Genomic DNA, 16,849 nt, shown 5'->3' with positions numbered 1-16,849 from the left:
CAGGCGAAAGGTAAACAAAAGGCCCCCCGACGACGATGAAATGTCTAATAAAAATGTAAAGATTAGAAGTATAGATAAGAGCAATACAGTAGAAAGTGATGAGAATATTTTCCAGGGATTTAAAGAGGGTGGGGTGGACACAAACCCCCCCGACTGACAAGACTAGAAGAGAAGGTCAATAAGATGATCGAGGACTTGGAGCGTAGGTTCGGTCATGTTAACAATATTATACGGCGGGTTGAAAAATTGGAAGAACTAGAGAAGGCGAACAAAAACTTAACTGATGAAATAGAAAACCTGAAAAGACAGTTAAAAGAAGTAAAGGTGGAGAATGAGGAATTGAAGAGGAATAGTAAAGAAAACAGAGAGGGATGGAAGTCGATAAAAGAAAACAGTGAAGTTGCATTTACTGATATAATTAAACAGCAAATGAGAGAACAAACTGAAGACTCAGTTATTAAAGTAATGAGACAGAAGGAGAATATAGTAAGAGACTTAGCTGACAAAAAGAAATGTATAATTATATTAGGAATGGAAGAGAAACATAACCCAGATAGAAACTCAAGAACCAATGAGGAAAATGAAAAAGTAAGCAGTTTACTAAAACTAGTTCAGGAAGATGAACCAGAAATTATGAAGCAAATTGAAGAGAAATTTAGACTCTGAAAGTATAGCACAGATAAGACCAGACCAATTAAGATTAAATTCAGGTCACAAATGACGGCAGAGAATATCTTATCCAAAACAGGGAAACTAGCAATAAGTGAACAATATAAAAAAGTATGGATAAAAAGGGAAATGAATAAAGAGGAAAGAGAGGAAGAAAAACAGAAAAGACTTGAAGCTAAGACAAAAAACGAGAACAGAACGGAGTCAGAGAAAGAGAGATTCTATTGGAGAGTAGTGAATATGAAACTAAGGCAGTTCGACATACAAGAGAAAAACAAAAGGGAAACAGAGAACACAATGGAAGTGACAGAAAACTAAGAGTGTCTTACACAAATATAGATGGATTAATAACAGGATTGAATGAGCTGAATGATTATTTGAAAGAAAAAGAACCGGACATAATGGGAATTGTAGAAACAAAACTAAAAGGCCCACTACCACCCAACAGTGTAGGACATGATGCATATAATTATTGGATTAAAAACAGAGAGAAAAAGCAAGGGGGTGGAGTTATGTTCCTGACTAAGAAGGATATAAACGTGAAGGGTGTCATATATGGAAAGAATACAGTAGAGATGATTATGATAGAAGTGGAAGACAGAGATAAGAAGAGCAGAAAATTTGTGATAAATTATGTGCCACCGAAAACAGCCTCATGGGAGGAGAGTGAACATAAAAGTATGTTAGAGGACACAAAGATAACATTAAATAAAATAATGGAAGATGGAGGAAGAATAGTTATAATGGGCGACTTTAATTGCAAAGAAATCTGCTGGGAAGAAATGACAGTAAAGGGTGGAGACGGCTCATGGGGAAACGCTCTACTTGAGATGATTACTGACCATACAATGACACAATGGATACAGGAGAACACCAGGTATAGAAATGAAGAACCATCGAGACTAGACCTAATAATTACATCTGAACCTAGAATAGTGGACAAAATTGAATATAAAACACCAATAAGTAAAAGTGACCACATATTGATTGAACTGGAACTTAATGAAGAAAAATATATGAAAAGAAATGAACAATATAGAAAAGGAAGAATGATGTATGAAAAAACAAACTTTGATAAAATAAGAGAATTCTTTCAACAAGAAAACTGGGAAGAAATATACAAAGAAGAAACAACAGTGGAAGAGAAATGGAATATTTTGACAAAAATTTACAAAAAAGGAGTGGAAAAGTATGTCCCAAGACAAAAACAAGAAAAAGAATATGTAAAATGCTGGTACAACAAAAGTTGTAGGGAGTTAAAAGACAAAAGAGACAAAGCCTGGAACAGATGGAAAAAAGAGAAGACCTGAAAAATGGAAAATATATACCGGTTATAGAAATGAATATGTACAAACGTGCAGAGAGGAAAAGAGAAAATATGAAAAAGATGTCATAGAAAAGTGTAAAGATCAACCAAAACTATTCTACAGATTTGTAAACAATAAACTGAAAAACAAACAAGACTTGGAGAAATTAAGACAAGAGGGAGATGAATACACTGAGGAAATGGAAATGGCAGAAATTATGAACAAACATTTCAAATCAGTGTTTACAAGGGAGAACATACAACCTGAAGAGATTGAATGGAAAGAGAAAGTCCCCCCTATGGAAGAAATAGAAGTAACAAAGAATGAAATATTAATACACTTGAGTAATCTTGATGTCAGAAAATCGCATGGACTAGATGAAATAGCAAACTGGATACTGAAAGAATGCAGGAATGAACTGGCAGACAAAATACATAACATACTAAACAGTTCCTTGAAAGAAGGAAAAGTTCCAGAAGATTGGAAAAAAGCAAATATAGTACCTATATATAAAGGAGGAAATAAAGAAGACCCTACCAACTATAGACCAGTCTCTCTAACAAGTACAATAGCAAAAATTTGTGAAAGAATTATCAAAAGTAGATGGGTAAAATATTTAGAAAAAAACAAAGTGTTAAATCCAAGGCAATTTGGCTCAGACAAGGACGATCATGCATCACCAATTTAATATGTTTCTATTCAAGGCTAATAGATATAATACAAGAAAGAGATGGATGGGCGGACTGTGCATTTCTAGACCTAAAGAAAGCTTTTGACAAAGTTCCACATAAGAAGTTGCTTAAGAAATTAGAAACTGAAGGAGGAATACAGGGCAAACTACTAAATTGGATGGAAGACTTTTTGCAAGAAAGAAAAATGAGAGTAGTGATAAGAAACCAGCACTCAAAATGGGATGAAGTAATAAGCGGTGTTCCGCAGGGAACAGTTCTGGCCCCAATAATGTTTGCTATATATATTAATGATATGGATGAAGGAATAGAAAGCTATATGAGCTTCTTTGCAGATGATGCAAAACTACTGAAAAGAGTGAAAACTGAAGAAGATTGTGAATCACTACAGAGAGATCTAAATAAAGTACAAGAATGGAGTAGGAAGTGGGAGATGGAGTTCAATACAAAAAAGTGTAGTGTAATGGAATTTGGAAAAAGCAAAAACAGAATAACAGGAGCATATAAATTGGGAGAAGAAGGAATAAAAAAGTAGGAAATGAGAAGGACCTGGGAGTCATTGTTATGAATAATATGTCACCTGAGAAACATATAAATAAGATTTTTGGAGAAACTTATAATTTAAAAAGAAAAATCAAAGTTGCATTTATATACCTGGATGAAGAAATGGTGAAGAAAATAATAATCACCCTGATAAGACCAAGATTGGAATATGCAGCAACGATATGGTCACCAAGTACAAAAAAATGTATAAAAAAACTTGAAATACAAAGAGCAATTACAAAACTGGCACCAACACTCTCAAAACTATCATATGAAGAGAGACTAGAAAAACTTGAACTACAGACACTAGAGCAAAGAAGAGAGAGAGGAGATTTGATAGCTATTTACAGAATCATGAAAGGCATAGAAATTACTGATAGAGAGAATCTGATAAAATGGGATGACAGAAATACAAGAGGACACGGAAAGAAAATAAAAAAAGACAGCTATAGAAGAGACTTGAAAAAGAACAGCTTTCCTCACAGAGTAATAAACAGTTGGAACAAGTTACATGAGAAAGTGGTGTGTGCAAAAACAAAACATGAATTTAAAAATAGTTTAGATAAAATGAGATATGAAGACGGGACCCCACGAGCATAGCTCCCCTTCCCGTAAAATATAACTAGGTAGATACACTTCAGTGAACGGACGGCGTAGAGGACGTTCTGAAGAAAAAGTGAAAAATAGAGGATTCCAAAGCAAAGGAAGTACCTATTGTATTTGCAGGGGGGGGGGAAATTGCTCGTGGGGTAGTGGGAAAGTAGGGAAAGAGGAGCAGGGGAGGGATTGTTGAGGGAAATGGAAGGAAATGAGGAAGGAGAAGACTTGGCCCAGGCAGACAGACGAAATGTAAACATCAAAAAACGACCCCCGACCAGCTGAGTGACGACGAAATGTCTAATAAAAATGTGAAGATCAGAAACATAGATAAGAGCAGTACAATGGAAGGTGAGGATGATAATTTCAAAGGATTTAATGAAAGGGCGGCGGATACCAACCTCCCCCGACTGACAAAACTGGAGGAAAAACTTCAACAAATGTCTGACAACTGGGAAGTTAGGTTTGGCAAGATGACAAAAATCGCCGAGAGGTTTGAAAAATTGGAAGAACTAGAGAAGGCGAACAAAAACTTAACTGATGAAATAGAAGACCTACAAAGACAGTTAAGAAAAGTAAAGGTGGAGAATGAGGAATTGAAGAGGAATAGTAAAGAAAACAGAGAGGCCATAACTAAAGAAGCTAAGAATTGGAAAGCAACCCAAGAAGACAATAAAGTTTCATTCACTGACATAGTCAAACAGCAATTGAAAGAACATACTGAAGACTCGGTTATTAAAGTGATGAGACAAAAGGAGAATATAGTAAGAGATTTAGCAGACAAGAAGAAATGTATAATTATATTAGGAATGGAAGAAAAACACAACCCAGATAGAACCACAAGAATCAAAGAGGAAAATGAAAAAGTAAGCCAATTATTAGAATCAGTTCAGGAAGATGAACCAGAAATTATGAAGCAAATCGAAGAGAAATTTAGACTCTGAAAGTATAGCACAGATAAGACCAGACCAATTAAGCTTAAATTCAAGTCACAAACAACGGCAGAGAATATCTTATCCAAAACAGGGAAACTAGCAACAAGTGAACAATATAAAAAGGTATGGATAAAAAGGGAAATGAATAAAGAGGAAAGAGAGGAAGAAAAACAGAAAAGACTTGAAGCTAAGACAAAAAACGAGAACAGAACGGAGTCAGAGAAAGAGAGATTCTATTGGAGAGTAGTGAATATGAAACTAAGGCAGTTCGACATACAAGAGAAAAACAAAAGGGAAACAGAGAACACAATGGAAGTGACAGAAAACTAAGAGTGTCTTACACAAATATAGATGGATTAATAACAGGATTGAATGAGCTTAATGATTATTTGAAGGAAAAAGAACCAGACATAATGGGAATTGTAGAAACAAAATTAAAAGGTCCACTACCACCCAACAGTGTAGGACATGATGCATATAATTATTGGATTAGAAACAGAGTGAAAAAGGAAGGGGGTGGAGTTATGTTCCTGACTAAGAAGGATATAAACGTGAAGTGTGTCACATATGGAAAGAACACAGTAGAGATGATAATGATGGAAGTAGAAGACAGAGATAAGAAGAGCAGAAAGTTTGTGATAAATCATGTGCCCCCAAAAACAGCCTCATGGGAGGAGAGTGAACATAAAAGTATGTTAGAGGACACAAAGATAGCATTAAACAAGATAATGGAAGAGGGAGGAAGAACAGTTATGATGGGCGACTTTAATTGCAAAGAAATCTGCTGGGAAGAAATGACAGTAAAGGGTGGAGACGGCTCATGGGGAAACGCTCTACTTGAGATGGTTACTGACCACACAATGACACAATGGATACAGGAGAACACTAGGTATAGAAATGAAGAACCATCGAGACTAGACCTAATAATTACATCTGAACCTAGAATAGTGGACAAAATTGAATATAAAACACCAATAAGTAAAAGTGACCACATATTGATTGAACTGGAACTTAATGAAGAAAAATATATGAAAAGAAATGAACAATATAGAAAAGGAAGAATGATGTATGAAAAAACAAACTTTGATAAAATAAGAGAATTCTTTCAAAAGGAAAACTGGGAAGAAATATACAAAGAAGAAACAACAGTAGAAGAGAAATGGAATATTTTGACAAAAATTTACAAAAAAGGAGTGGAAAAGTATGTCCCAAGACAAAAACAAGAAAAAGAATATGTAAAATGCTGGTACAACAAAAGTTGTAGGGAGCTAAAAGACAAAAGAGACAAAGCCTGGAACAGATGGAAAAAAGACAGAAGACCTGAAATATGGAAAATATATACCGGTTATAGAAATGAATATGTACAAACGTGCAGAGAGGAAAAGAGAAAATATGAAAAAGATGTGACAGAAAATTGTAAAGATCAACCAAAACTATTCTACAGATTTGTAAACAATAAACTGAAAAACAAACAAGACTTGGAGAAATTAAGACAAGAGGGAGTTGAATACACTGAGGAAATGGAAATGGCGGAAATTATGAACAAACATTTCAAATCAGTGTTTACAAGGGAGAACATACAACCTGAAGAGAAGGAATGGAAAGAGAAAGTCCCCCCTATGGAAGAAATAGAAGTAACAAAGAATGAAATATTAATACACTTGAGTAATCTTGATGTCAGAAAATCGCATGGACTAGATGAAATAGCAAACTGGTTACTGAAAGAATGCAGGAATGAACTGGCAGACAAAATACATAGCATACTAAACAGTTCCTTGAAAGAAGGAAAAGTTCCAGAAGATTGGAAAAAAGCAAATATAGTACCTATATATAAAGGAAAAAATAAAGAAGACCCTACCAACTGTAGACCAGTCTCTCTAACAAGTACAATAGCAAAAATTTGTGAAAGAATTATCAAAAGTAGATGGGTAAATATTTAGAAAAAAACAAAGTGTTAAATCCAAGGCAATTTGGATTCAGACAAGGACGATCATGCATCACCAATCTAATGTGTTTCTATTCAAGGCTAATAGATATAATACAAGAAAGAGATGGATGGGCGGGCTGTGCATTTCTAGACCTAAAGAAAGCTTTTGACAAAGTTCCACATAAGAAGTTGCTTAAGAAATTAGAAACTGAAGGAGGAATACAGGGCAAACTACTAAATTGGATGGAAGACTTTTTGCAAGAAAGAAAAATGAGAGTAGTGATAAGAAACCAGCACTCAAAATGGGATGAAGTAATAAGCGGTGTTCCGCAGGGAACAGTTCTGGCCCCAATAATATTTGTTTTATATATTAATGATATGGATGAAGGAATAGAAAGCTATATGAGCTTCTTTGCAGATGATGCAAAACTACTGAAAAGAGTGAAAACTGAAGAAGATTGTGAATCACTACAGAGAGATCTAAATAAAGTACAGGAATGGAGTAGGAAGTGGGAGATGGAGTTCAATACAAAAAAGTGTAGTATAATGGAATTTGGAAAAAGCAAAAACAGAATAACAGGAGCATATAAATTGGGAGAAGAAGGAATAAAAAAAGTAGGAAATGAGAAGGACCTGGGAGTCATTGTTATGAATAATAAGTCACCTGAGAAACATATAAATAAGATTTTTGGAGAAACTTATAATTTAATAAGAACAATCAAAGTTGCATTTACATACCTGGATGAAGAAATGGTGAAGAAAATAATAATCACCCTGATAAGACCAAGATTGGAATATGCAGCAACGATATGGTCACCAAGTACAAAAAAATGTATAAAAAAACTTGAAAGAATACAAAGAGCAATTACAATATTGGCACCAACACTCTCAAAACTATCATATGAAGAGGGACTAGAAAAACTTGAACTACAGACACTAGAGCAAAGAAGAGAGGAGATTTGATAGCTATTTACAGAATCATGAAAGGCATAGAAATTACTGATAGAGAGAATCTGATAAAATGGGATGACAGAAATACAAGAGGACACGGAAAGAAAATAAAAAAAGACAGCTATAGAAGAGATTTGAAAAAGAACAGCTTTCCTCACAGAGTAATCAACAGTTGGAACAAGTTACATGAGAAAGTGGTGTGTGCAAAAACAATACATGAATTTAAAAATAGTTTAGATAAAATGAGATATGAAGACGGGACCCCACGAGCATAGCTCCCCTTCCCGTAAAATACAACTAGGTAGATACATATATATGTATTTTACGGGAAGGGGAGCTATGCTCGTGGTGTCCCGTCTTCATATCTCATTTTTAGCTAAAATGAGATATGAAGATGGGACACCACGAGTATAGCTCCCCTTCCCGTAAAATACAACTAGGTAAATATATATTATATATATATATATAAATATATATATAGTAGGCCGTCTCTGAATTCCCACCAAGACGCCCCTACTATACTGCCTAGTATTAAGCCATTTAGGGGAAGCAAGCCCCGAGGCAGGACAGAAAACATCATACTACACCCCCGGGGTAGTGGGGCTCAAGAGAGCGGACAAGCCAGCCAATGAGCGTACGTGGGAAACTGTCCCGCCCTCTCAACCATGAGGGGACCAAAAAAGGTCATCCTTCCAGCCAATCACACGCTGTGTTTCTGTATCTTTGTAATATATAAACTCTTGCATTTGTTCCATCTTTGTATTTTGATAATGACTCAGGTAGAGTCCAAACGTCAATAATGACCGGAATAGGAAATCTTCTCTTTCCCTTACCTCTTGCTATAAAGGATACCTTCAGGAAGTTGGAAACTCTGAAGAAGAAATTGATCAGTGCTGAATTTGCAGTTGCTTTTAACCAAGCCTGCCTAAGAGAAAATTTACTCACGCGGTATACAAATATATATATATATATATATATATATATATATATATACACACATATATTTACATATGTATATGTATATACACATGTATATATACCAATATATATAAATATATATATATATATATATATACACACACACATATATATAATAAAAAAAATAAAGAATCAGCTGGCAACTCTCAAGCAAACTTAAAGAAACCAACACAACACAACTTATCTTCTGAAATCCCTGGTCTATATCAAATTAGGCTCACTTGAAACAGTTGTTAGTAATATTAAAAAGATACAGCGTCCCTTAATCCCAACACCAACAATGGTGTCTATGTCATTAATTATGACACTACATCTACATAACAGAGGACTGCTCTTCCAAGGGTGAAGGAATGGAGTGATATTGAGTGGGATGAGGGTGGCAGGGGTGGGGGTTGTGGTGGTGAAGGTCTTGTTGTGGTTGTTATAAAAAGAGGTGGGGTTAGGAGTGATAGCATTAGACACCCCATTCCAAAGCATTGCAAAATAATAGCAGATCCTTTTCCAACCTGTGTTAAAAAGCCACAATGTTAAACCACACTTTGCACATCTTCATAAGAAGGATGAGTAAGGGGGTGAGGATAGATAAGAAGCAGAACGCAAAAGCAATTCTTCCCTTCTCCCAGTCGATACACTCTTGACTTCTTCCTTGGGTCAATCACACCAAAAGAAGGGACTCACCCAAGTGAATGTTCGAAGCGGTGACTACCTGCACTAGGATACACGAAGCTGGTTGCTCCCAGCTGCTTCACCAGTCTGCACATGCACACTTAATGTTGTTAATGACAATCAGTGGGCTAATGATCTCAGTCTAGCGACAATTCCCCAATCCTAGTCATGTTACACTAATTCAGCCCCCTAACATTACCAACCTTGTAACTCATGTATATGAGTCATATACTCAAGAAATACTGAAATTCATATTATGAACCCTAATTTTTTTTTACCATGTTAGGCTCATATTGAAAATTTAATTATTTCAATTCTACCCAAGCAGAGAAGAGTAAGGTGTGTCTATACACACACACACAGATAAAGCTTGGAAAAGGTGGAAAAAACGTAAAAAACCTGGAAAGTGGCAAATATATATCAAAGGAATTAATATGTAAAAGTATACAGGGAGGAAAAAAGAAACTATGAAAATGACATAATAGAAATATGTAGGGATCAACCAAATCTATCCTATAGATATGTGAAAAGTAAACTAAAAAACACACAGGAAATAGTGAAATTATCCTAAGGGAATAGAGAATATACAGATTATAGAGAAATGGCTGAGGTCATGAGCAAACACTTCAAGTCTGTGTTCACTTGAGAAAATATACAGCATTAGGATGAAGAGAGTGAAGTGAGATCCCCATGAGGGAAGTAATAGTAACAAGAAAGGAAATAATGGACCAAATAATGATCCTTGATGTCAGGAAATCGTACGGCCCAGATGGAATTGCAAACTGGACACTAAAAGAATGTAAAGAACTAATAGACAAAATATATAATGTAATAAGTTACTCACTCAAAGAAGGAAAAATACCAATATCATACCAATATATAAAGGAGGAAACAAGGAAAACCCAACAAATTACAGACTAGTCTCCTTTACAAGTATAGTAGCCAAAATTTGTGAAAAAGTTATCAAAAATAGATGGACAAAGAATCTGGTGAACAATATACTAAATCCAAGACAATGCAGATTTAGACAGGGAAGGTCATGTGCCACAAATCTTATATGTCTCTACTCAAGATTACTAGATATAATACAGGAAAGGTACGGATGGGCTGACTGTACCTTCCTAGACTTACAAAAATCTTTTGATAAAGTACCATACAAAAAACTATTAAGAAAATTGGAAACTACTTAAATGGATGGAGGATTTCTTGTAGGGAAGAAAAATGACAGTGCTCAGAGATGAAAGTTCTACTTGGGAACAGGTGATTGGAGGAGTTCCACAGGGATCAGTATTGGCTCCAATAATGTTTGCTATCTAAATGGCATGGATGAGGGTGTGGATTGTTACATGAGCTTCTTTGTAGATGACACAAAATTGCTGAGGAAAGTGAGTACTGAAACAGATTGTGAGTCACTGCAGAGAGATCTGAACAGGGTTTGGGAATGGAGTCAGAAGTGGGAAGTGGACTTCAACATTAAGAAATGTAGCATAATGGAATTTGGGGAATAAAAAAAAGAATATCAGAACAATATAAAATATGTACAAAGGAAGTAAAGAAAGTGGGATTTGAAAAAGACCTGGGAGTAATTATCACACAGGACATGTCCCCTGATAAACAAATAAACTAAATTCTTAGAAACCTACAACTTGCTAAGATCAATAAAGGTGGCTTTCATTTACTTGGACAAAGAATTGGTGAAGAAAATACTAGTCACACTGATAAGGCCAAGACTGGAGTCACCCAGTACTAAAAAGAATACAAGGAAAACTGAAAGAATCCAAAGAGCAACTAGGAAGATGGCCCCAACACTTTTAAAACCGTCACATAAGGATTGTCAAAACTGGAAATACAGACTATGGAACAAAGAAGAGAAAGAGGTGTCTTGTTGACCATCTATAGAATCACGAGAGACATGGAAGTCCTTGATATAGAAGACTTACTAAATTGGGATAAGAGAAATACAAGAGGACATGAAAGGAAGCTCAAAAAGGACAGTTATAAAAGAGACCTGAAAAAGAACAGCTTTCCACACAGAGTGATGGATGTATGGAACAAACTGGATGAAACAATAGTGTGTGCAAAAACCATACACAAATTGAAGAACAAACTAGACACTGAGATACAGAGATGGGACACCATGAGTGTATCTCCCCTTCCCGCAAGGCTCTGTATTGGCTCCTTTAATGTTTGCCATATATATAATTGATATGGATGAGGGAGTGAAGTGTTACATGAACTTCTTTGCTGATGATGCCAAATTACTCAAGAGAGTAAACATAGAAGAAGGCTGCATATTACTACAAGAAGACCTAGATAAAATATGGGAATGGAGTCAGAGGTGTAAAATAAACTTTAACATTAAGGGGCTGTGGGGTGCGAAAACATGAAAAATTCTGGAAAATTAATGAATTTTAGGTAAACATTTCAAAAGATTCTCTATGATGGTGGTAACACTTTGACCAAATATTACAGCTCAATTCTGTTTCTCTTCTTATATACAAAATAAAATAGATAAATTTTTGGCGACCTCTGGCAACCCCATTGCATGAAAAAACATTCTGTATATTGAAATAAAGTCCAAATTTTGGTAGCCAGTTCTGTTTTATTTACTACAATTAATATTAATGGAGATATCTGGCAACTTGCCCAACACTAATCGTCAATCACCACAAGGATCTCAGTATCTCTTCAAAGCTAAAGGAGAAAGGATGTCGCCCTGTCGCGTATCTGTTAGCCTACCAGTCATGCATGCAATCGTATTATCTTTGTTTTCTACCAACAGGTATTCAAAAGATTCTCTATGATGACTGTAACACTTCGACCAAATATTACAGCTCAATTCCGTTTCTATTCTTATATATAAAATGAAATAGATAAATTATTGGCGACATCTGGCAACCCCATGGCTTGAAAAAACATTCTGTATATTGAAATGAAATAAAATTTTCGATAGCCAGTTCAGTTTTGTTTAAAGTTTTAATCGGAAACGTAATAAAATAGACAATGTCACGAGTGAGTACGCGGCCAGAGGATTTTAAATGCCGGTGCGCTCCTTTATTCTTTAAATGCCTCTCCTGAATAGTTTGTTTTTTATATTTAAATAGCCATATCTGTTTCTTTTTGTCCGATTTCATTCATTCTTTCGAATTTGTAAAGAGAAAGAGTAATTCTTTAATTTGATTAGAAAAAAACAAAGGAAACTGTAACTTAATTTTTTTGTTTAATTTATCATAGCAGATTTTCACTGAAGTTTCTACTATTCAAAATAAAAAAAATCATAAAAAAAAATAAAAGAGAGTAGGAAAAAATCTAACTTAATGAAGTTGTTCCCAAGACTCTAATCTTTCATTTCCTACATAGTAGGCTGATTACCTATGCCTATGGATACTTCAATGATTACAGATACTATCATAAAAAAAGAAAGAAAAAATTAACTACACGTAATATATACATGTTACTAAAACAATTTAGTATGCAATAATACTCTTTCCGATAGAGTAAGTATACATAAGTTCACCAAAGAAATTGAACAACTTTTATGACACGTTCACCTATAAGCACTTCCCACAGTCCCTTAAGAAATGTAGTATAATGGAATTTGGAAGAAGCAAAAATAGAATACTGGGTCAATATAAAATTGGTACCAAGGAAGTCAAAAAAGTTGACTCAGAAAGGGACCTGGGAGTGACTTGACACCTGATAAACATGTCAATAAATTAGTTGAAGACTTTTAATTTATTAAGATCAATGAAAGTGGCCTTTGACTACATGGATAAAGAAATGGTGAAGAAAATAGTGGTTGCACTGATAAGACCTAAATTGGAGTAAGTTGCGACAGTATGGGCACCTAGCAAAAAAAAAATAAATAAATAAAAGAACAGCGACAAAAATGGTCCCTACCCTCTCAAATTTGATATATAAACAAATATTGGATAAATTACAACTATATACACTGGAACAAAGAGAAAGAGGTGATTTGCTGACCATTTACAGAATTACGAAAGGGATGGAATTTCTTGATAGAGACGACTTATTAAAATGGAACAGAGGAGAAACAAGAGGACACGAGAAGAAGCTAAAGAAGGACAGTTACAGAAGAGATTTGAAAAAGAATAGCTTCCCACACAGAGTGATTGATGTCTGGAACAAACTAAACGGGGAAACAGTGAGTGCCAAAACTATACAAGATTTTAAGAACAAACTGGATGCGGAGAGATACGAAAATGGGCCACTACGAGCATAGCTCTCGTCCCATAAAATACAACTAGATAAATACATAAAGAAAGACTATTGAAATTGGAGTTGCTGACTCTGGAACAGAGGAGAGAAAGAGGTGACTTGTTGACCATCTATAGAATTATGAAGGGCATGGAAGTCCTTGACAGAGAAGACTTACTAAATTGGGATAAAAGAAACACAAGAGGACATGGAAAGAAGCTTAAAAAGGACAATTATAGAAGGGACCTGAAAAAGAACAGCTTTCCCCACAGAGTGGTGGATGTATGGAACACATTGGATGAAAAAAGTGTGTGCAAAAACAATACAAGAATATAAGAGCAAACTGGATATGGAGAGATACAAAGACAGGATACCACAAGCTTACCTCCCCTTTCCCGTAAGATACAACTAGGTAATACACACCAACGAACCACCGTCTAGAACGAGTTCTGGAGTACAGCGCTTTTTTTATAAGTTTGGAGGAAATACCTAGTTGGTGTCATATGGGAAGGTAGCTTTGCTTATTGAGTGACCGAAATGATATATTAATTTCACTTACTGTTTAAAAACATAAAATGGAGGATGAAGATAGACAAAAATATAATGAACCAACGATATATTAATATCACTTACTGTTTAAAAATATAAAATGGAGGATGATGAAGATAGACAAAAATATAGTGAACCAATGAAGATAAGACAGGATTGAATCGCCATTAGGTGTCATCCTAAAAAAAGAGTTGCAACATGGAAATGCCGAAGATGAATCGAAGGTATGAAAGTGTAGCATTTTCAGGGTTTGCAAAAGAAAATGGAATACTAGATAGAGGTACAGATTTGGAAAGAGAAACAAGGTATAAAAATATTCTAAGAATTCAAATTTCAGAACTAATAAAATAAAATTATAGATCTAAAAGCTGAATACAGGGCAATGTGTAAAGAAATGATTGAGCTGAAAAGAAGAAATGTTGAAACAAACAGGGAGCTTAAGGGGGTACGCGACACCTGGAGGTCATTTTCTAAAATATTTAGAGTAAAGAGCTGAAACTTCTCAGGTAAATAGGTATCCATATTGCCTACATTTTAGGTGAAGCAGAATGATGTATGTACACATGTACACATGTACGTATACCAGTAGCAACATTTAAAAGTGCACAGCACCATAATACGTGGACCAATTTGTTTTATATTTTGGCTATGATTAGTCAGTAGGCACACCTAGGGCCGGTCATTGAGTAATTGAACAATTTCCTTTATACTTTTGCATACAGGCATTTCAATTTTAATGTCTGGCAAAAATTGTGAAAAATACAATTTTTTTGCTCGTTTCCATTATTACTCCGAACTCTTTCATCCTATTCAAAATATTCAAACGATCGGCCCTAGCAGTTACTAAAAGTAATATTCCCTGTAAGTTTCATCTAAATCTGATGTATATTAGATTTTTTATGATTAAAAAAAAAGTAGAAAAATATCGAACGGAGATATGGCAACTTGAAATATGAATATATCTGTAACTTGCTTATAGTTTCACCAATTTGACTGATTTTTTCATGGCTTAATTCTTATTATATAATAAGTACAGTAAAAATTATCAACATATTTTAATTATAAGTACTTTAAATACTGAAAAACTAAAGTATAAGTATGTCACAGTAGTGATGACGCACAGACGACAACATCATATAATTTGCTTTTTTGCACCTTTGGCGGTTTCTTCATATGAAACCTCTCTGCTGGGGGTCTTCAGGGTATCTAAATCATTGGAAAGAGGTTTATTTTCCAGTAGTGGGTGCCTTCTCTTTCCTCATCAGATTCCCCTCGCCAATCTATGTTGGTAGGGCACCCCCTCCAGCATCATATGATGTCCCTTCTTCTTTCTTCTTCCTGTATAGCCTTGATCTTTTTCCTCTTGCTTTCTTCTTTGGATTTAATCTTCCTCTTTGAATTGTTTAGTCTAATGTTGTCCTTTACCTCTGTCACCGTCACAGAGGTGCAGGTGAGGGCGGTGGTGGAGTGAGAGGTGGTGAGATCTTTAGTCGTCTTTGACTGCTTGCCATCTTTAACTGCTGTTTTTTGTCATTGTGATGTTCTTTTGTTCTTTTTGCTACCCATGATGACTGTACTAAAGAGTAATATGTACTAGCTAAAGTAATAGATTGCAATGAGAGCTCATGAGACATGCGTATTTCCCTTTTCAGAGCTAGCCGGGAACTAACGCTTAGTTTCGCACAAAGTTGGCGAAATATTCTCCCTCCACCTTCCTCCCTTCCCCTCCACAATTGTATTGGCCGTTGATACACTGGGCGAGTGTAAATTCAATCAAATTTCAACGTTATTCGCTGCGCCTGAAGGTCCTAAGTGGCACGCCTCCCTCTAGTGTGGGTTGCGCCTTTAAAGCTGTCCCTTTAAACCTCACCCAGGACCTTTAAATTGCGCGCGGCTGGAAAATTATTTGTCGGGATTTATTTCTAAGTGGTATACGAACATTTTGAACACAGTTTTGAAAAATGCTATATCTTGACCAAATTCACCCCCCCAGGTGTCGCGTACCCCCTTAATGATCTAACAAAAAGGAATTAAACATAGTCAAAAGTGAAAATGAAAGAATGAAAAATGAAAATACAAGCAAAAATGAGGCTTTGAAAAAAGAAAAGAACAGATACAAGGGGTGACCAAGAAAGTTAGAGAAACCATAAAAGAGACAGAGCTCCAAGAAATAAAAAAAATCAATGGAAAGTGGAACAAGAAAAAAAAAAATAATAATAACTTTTAAAGAAATTGTACAAGTGGAATAAAATGCAAGAGAAACGGTCATTTAAGTAATTAAAGAGAAAGAAAATTTGGTCAGAGACACAGCTGATAAAAAAGAATGTATAATAGTTTATGGTATTAAAGAAAAACACAATGTAGCTAGATACTTGAGAGAAAAAGAGAAAGAAATAGTAAAAGAAATTCTGAAAGAGATACCGGTACAAGAGGATGGGCAAGGAATGGTAAAGGAAATAGAGGAAGTGCATAGAATGGGTCTCTAAAGAAAAAATAGACCACTAAAAATTAAACTAAGGTCTCAAATGATAGCATAAGTATGAATAAAACAGCAAAGTTGGCAAAAAGCGAAAATTACAAATATGGATAAAAAAAAAAAAAAAAATGAGTGACAAGGAAAATGAGCGGGAAAAGACTACGAAATGAAGGAAATGGAAAACAAAGAGAGAAAACAGACCAAAAAGAATGAGTTTCTTTAGAAAGTACTGGACCTGAGGCTGAAAAAATGGTAAAAAAGGAGGAAAAAGGAAAATAATAATAATAATGTACACCAACATAGATGGCATGATTTCAGGACTAAATGAATTAAATGACTATCTG

At 35.1% G+C, this 16,849-nt stretch overlaps 1 protein-coding gene across 8 annotated transcripts in view; it reads right to left on the bottom strand.

Moving 5' to 3' along the window:
* The window catches only part of fal (SAM and HD domain containing deoxynucleoside triphosphate triphosphohydrolase falten), a 152,787-nt gene that overhangs the window by 91,825 nt on the left and 44,113 nt on the right, over positions 1-16,849 (bottom strand). For 3 of the 8 annotated variants that reach the window (XM_076205663.1, XM_076205662.1, XM_076205666.1), the window contains one exon: positions 9,275-9,349. The exons of the other annotated variants lie outside the window; for them this stretch is intronic. In XM_076205663.1, the coding sequence (XP_076061778.1) occupies positions 9,275-9,349 (75 nt within the window). The remainder of the gene's footprint in view (positions 1-9,274; positions 9,350-16,849) is intronic. 8 annotated transcript variants of the gene reach the window in all.

Source organism: Oratosquilla oratoria, chromosome 22, assembly GCF_046742065.1.
Source record: "Oratosquilla oratoria isolate Oo_2021 chromosome 22, ASM4674206v1, whole genome shotgun sequence".
Taxonomy (NCBI): domain Eukaryota; kingdom Metazoa; phylum Arthropoda; class Malacostraca; order Stomatopoda; family Squillidae; genus Oratosquilla; species Oratosquilla oratoria.
The sequence above is the reverse complement of the archived record's forward strand: the minus strand, read 5'-3'. Positions and strand labels throughout refer to the sequence as shown.